General features: G+C 43.0%; 1 protein-coding gene across 1 annotated transcript in view; it reads left to right on the plus strand.

Annotated features, from left to right (window-relative positions):
- Nucleotides 1-2,502: 2,502 nt before the first annotated feature.
- RPGRIP1 (RPGR interacting protein 1) overlaps nt 2,503-4,552 on the plus strand; it is an 80,135-nt gene continuing 78,085 nt past the window's right edge. The window contains 1 exon segment of the mRNA XM_040419735.1: nt 2,503-3,054. Coding sequence (XP_040275669.1) covers nt 2,503-3,054 — 552 coding nt within the window.

The raw sequence follows: 4,552 nt of genomic DNA on the forward strand, positions 1-4,552 counted from the left end.
GGAGGAGACGGTCTAATTCTAATGTATTGTTACTCAGAAAATTGTGTAAACCAGATGTATAAAGGATCAAAGATCGCTCTGATAGATAATAATATATGGGTCGGATACATGTCTTACCGTACTCCACTCATGGCCAGTCTGTTTGGATGGGTTGCCTAGCAGTATGACGCCCTGACCCCGTGACTGATCACATGGCTGGGGGCGGTTCAGTCCGCCCCTTGCCATCTGACCACTGACGTGGCTAGGAGGCGGGTTATTTGAATTGTATTTAATGGTGCCATTTGTATATTACTTTGAGCTGTTATCACCTGTACTTTGACAAAGACACAGACTAGTGTCGAAACGCGCGTCACATATGGGTGACGAATAAAGAAACCTTTCTTTCATCACTGGAATTACGGAGTGCTGGTCTTTCTATTACAAGTATCGAGGTATCTACCTTTTGACCGTGCACCTGGACCGCGACTGAAGCGCAGTGCCGCCCATTCATTTCTAATTGATTTCCCTGATTTTTTGGAGCGTGCACGTGCAGTCGAGCTCAAATATACAGATGAGTACCTACGGCTATGATGATGAGGAAGCCCGTGCAATAGTAGCACGCATTGATTCATCGGCAGAGTTCCTGAGAATACCTCCAGGTGAACTGAGAAGCCGTGATTTGGAGAGAACTTCCAAGCAACTGGTATCGCTACAATTGCATGCAACCACTCTAGCGGAGTATCACCGCTCTAAACGCATTCCACGCGGATTAAGAGTGAACCTCAGACCCACTTTCTTCCGAGAGAGCGTTGAATATTGTGCCCGCTTCGCCAATATTTTAAACAAGTGTTCACTGGACATTATAGTTCTGACAATTGAACATCTGACCAGAGCCATTGCCGAGTGCCAAGAAGGCATCAGCACTATTGAGTCCCAATTAAGAGACTGTCTAAAAAAAGAAGATCTCGATATCCTGAAAGAAAAGATCGATAAACAATGTACCGAATTACAAAGTTCTATACAGATTACAAAGCGTACAAAATACATTCGGGATATGGAAGACTACCAAAGAAACCAAGTGTACAGATGGCAGGACAAGGCCGGCACTGCTACATCTCAACCACCGCGTCGATCCGGTCGCAGAGCGGGCACAGCATCATCCGACTCTGGGAGCGACTCCACAACAGGTCAGCGCAATTTTTTAGGAGCACGCAGACGCCCAAGAAGGCCAACACCAGGCGCTCAGGCCGACACCATCATCGGGGACGCCGAAGCTCCACGTCTAACCCGGTCACAGGTACTCAGCACACCTTAGTGTTAAACTTATCATCTAAGAATCTCTCTCCACTCCAAATTGGACTTCTTGAAAAGGGACTATCTTTCAGTCCGACCACTAGTCTGGACACATTTGGACTGGACATGGATTTAAATCGCTTCTTTCGGAGCATACGGCTTAAAAGCCACTTTTCAAATGTATCAATGTATGATCCGGTCCCTATTGAAAATGTACCATCACTATTAAATTTGCAGCAGTTTGGCCTAAGGCTTAAGAGCCATTATATGCCCCCGAAGACATATCACCCCAGTGAAACGTACATACAACTTGTACAACGTGATATTGCCATACTACTTGCGAATTTTAAGAAAGGTGATTACTATATCCACCATAATTTGTCCGTAGAGGAGAGACAGGTGGTCAATCATCTGACTGATGATGACTCCCTGGTTTTTAAGCCTGCGGACAAAGGCGGTGCCCTTGTTATATTAGACAAAGATTATTATGTTAGAGAGATTTTGGGACAATTATCTGACCACAATGTCTATGAAATATTGCAGGGGGATCCGGTCTGGACCATTAAACGGGAGTTACAGACTTTGGTTGATGAAAATTTATCACAACATGTTATTGACAAAAAATTAGCGGAATTTTTAATCAACCAACACCCTGTGACACCCGTGTTCTACACACTTCCGAAAGTGCATAAATCCCTGGACAAGCCTCCGGGTCGCCCCATTGTTGCAGCTACGGATTCAGTCCTATCTCCCCCTGCAATATTTCTTGACAAAGTGTTGACTCCACTTACCAAAAAGGCCCCTTCCTATCTCAGGGATACCCAACATTTTTTGGAGGCAGTACGGGAAATTGAGCTGTCGCATGATTGCATCCTTGTCACTCTAGACGTCTGCAGCTTATATACGAGCATAACTCATGAAAAAGGTCTGGAATCTGTCCAGATGTTGTTGGATGACAGCCCTTACACGGCACAAGAAAAAAAGTTTTTTCTTTCTTTATTGTCCATTGTCTTACGTCGCAATTATTTTTTATTTCAGGACACTTTTTTCCAGCAGCGGTGTGGGACCGCGATGGGGTCCAATGCTGCACCGCCATACGCAAATTGCTATATGGCACACTTTGAGAGAGAATATATTTACCCAAGTGAACTATATCAAAATCACTGTATATTTTGGAAACGCTTCATAGATGACGTTTTCTGCGTATGGCGGTGCAGCATTGAGACCCTTATGACCTTTGTGGACTACATCAACAATATAAGACCAGAGCTGAAATTTACCCTGCACCAAGACTCAGAACGTGTCTCCTTCCTCGACACATGGGTGATTAGGGGCACTGACAATAAGATTACTACTGACTTATATGTCAAGAAAACTGACAGGAATAGTCTCTTGTCATTCCAGAGTAATCACCCATCGACTGTAAAAAAATCCTTGCCATACTCACAATATAAAAGAGTGGCCAATATTGTTATGGATCAGGACACACGTGACCTCAGGTTACGGGAGATGACTCAGAAATTTATAGACAGAGGCTATCCGCCCTGTCTATTACATCAACAGCTAGATAAGATAAGAAACCCCACAGAAAGGAAGGACAAAGGACAGAGAATACCACTAGTGGTAAAATACCATCCTTGGATGGACCGAGTTAGGGCTGTCATCTACAAACACTGGAACATCTTACAAAAATCATATCCTGCAATTCAGGAATTTAGGGACCGTCCCATGATGTGCTTTAAGCGAAATAAAAACATTAGAGACATGATTGTGCGGGCGGACGTAGGAAGTGACAGGATGCTTCAGCGACAGCTCACTTTCTCTACAGTTAGGAAGGGAACATTTCCCTGTCTTAACTGTGTTCACTGCTCTAACGTGATCAAAGGCTCCAACATAGCACACCCTCAGACAGGACAACAAATCCCCATTCGGGGTCACTTCACATGTGACAGCAGTTTTGTGATCTATTTACTTAAATGTCCCTGTGGGTTGTGCTATGTTGGAGAGACGACGATGCGTATGAAGGACCGGGTAGCAAAACATAAGTCCACAATTAGGAAAGAAAACATCTTGTTACCTATTCCCCAACATTTTAAAGAAAAAAATCACCGCATCTCACAATTGCGTTTTCAAATTTTAGAAGAAGTGACCCTACCTCGACGTGGAGGAAATCGGATCCAGATGCTCCACCAGCGTGAAGCATATTGGATCCATCGACTTGAGACGCTTGCGCCCAAAGGCCTCAATAAGGAATATTCACTGAGTAGTTTCCTCTGATTCAATGAGTGCAGTAAATAATTGTAGATTGTTACTGTGTATTTATGTATGCTGTTGTTTTGTAACCAAATATGGATACCTCAGTTCTCTGGAATATATTTGAACCTGACATGAATTTTCAATACGCAGCGCAATCTATCTTCTATGAGACTTGATAATTTTTGTAATACTTTTTGGATCTGAGACGTAACAGTGCTATGTCATGTGACACATCATATGACGGGCATTGCTGCTTCCGTGACCATATGTTTTTTTACATGAGGAGGAGACGGTCTAATTCTAATGTATTGTTACTCAGAAAATTGTGTAAACCAGATGTATAAAGGATCAAAGATCGCTCTGATAGATAATAATATATGGGTCGGATACATGTCTTACCGTACTCCACTCATGGCCAGTCTGTTTGGATGGGTTGCCTAGCAGTATGACGCCCTGACCCCGTGACTGATCACATGGCTGGGGGCGGTTCAGTCCGCCCCTTGCCATCTGACCACTGACGTGGCTAGGAGGCGGGTTATTTGAATTGTATTTAATGGTGCCATTTGTATATTACTTTGAGCTGTTATCACCTGTACTTTGACAAAGACACAGACTAGTGTCGAAACGCGCGTCACATATGGGTGACGAATAAAGAAACCTTTCTTTCATCACTGGAATTACGGAGTGCTGGTCTTTCTATTACAAGTATCGAGGTATCTACCTTTTGACCGTGCACCTGGACCGCGACTGAAGCGCAGTGCCGCCCATTCATTTCTAATTGATATTTCACTACAAGACCAGAGTGCTGCCCATTTTTTGTTGCTTCTAGATAGATAGATAGGTATTAGATAGATAGATAGATAGATAGATAGATAGATAATAGATGGATAGATAAATAATAGATAGATAGATAGATAGATAGATAGATAGATAGATAGATAGATAGATAGATGATAGATAGATAGATAGATAGATAGATAGATAGATAGATAGATAATGAGATAGATAGATAATAGATGGATAG

The sequence above is a fragment of the Bufo bufo genome, chromosome 2 (assembly GCF_905171765.1).
Source record: "Bufo bufo chromosome 2, aBufBuf1.1, whole genome shotgun sequence".
In the NCBI taxonomy this organism is placed as follows: domain Eukaryota; kingdom Metazoa; phylum Chordata; class Amphibia; order Anura; family Bufonidae; genus Bufo; species Bufo bufo.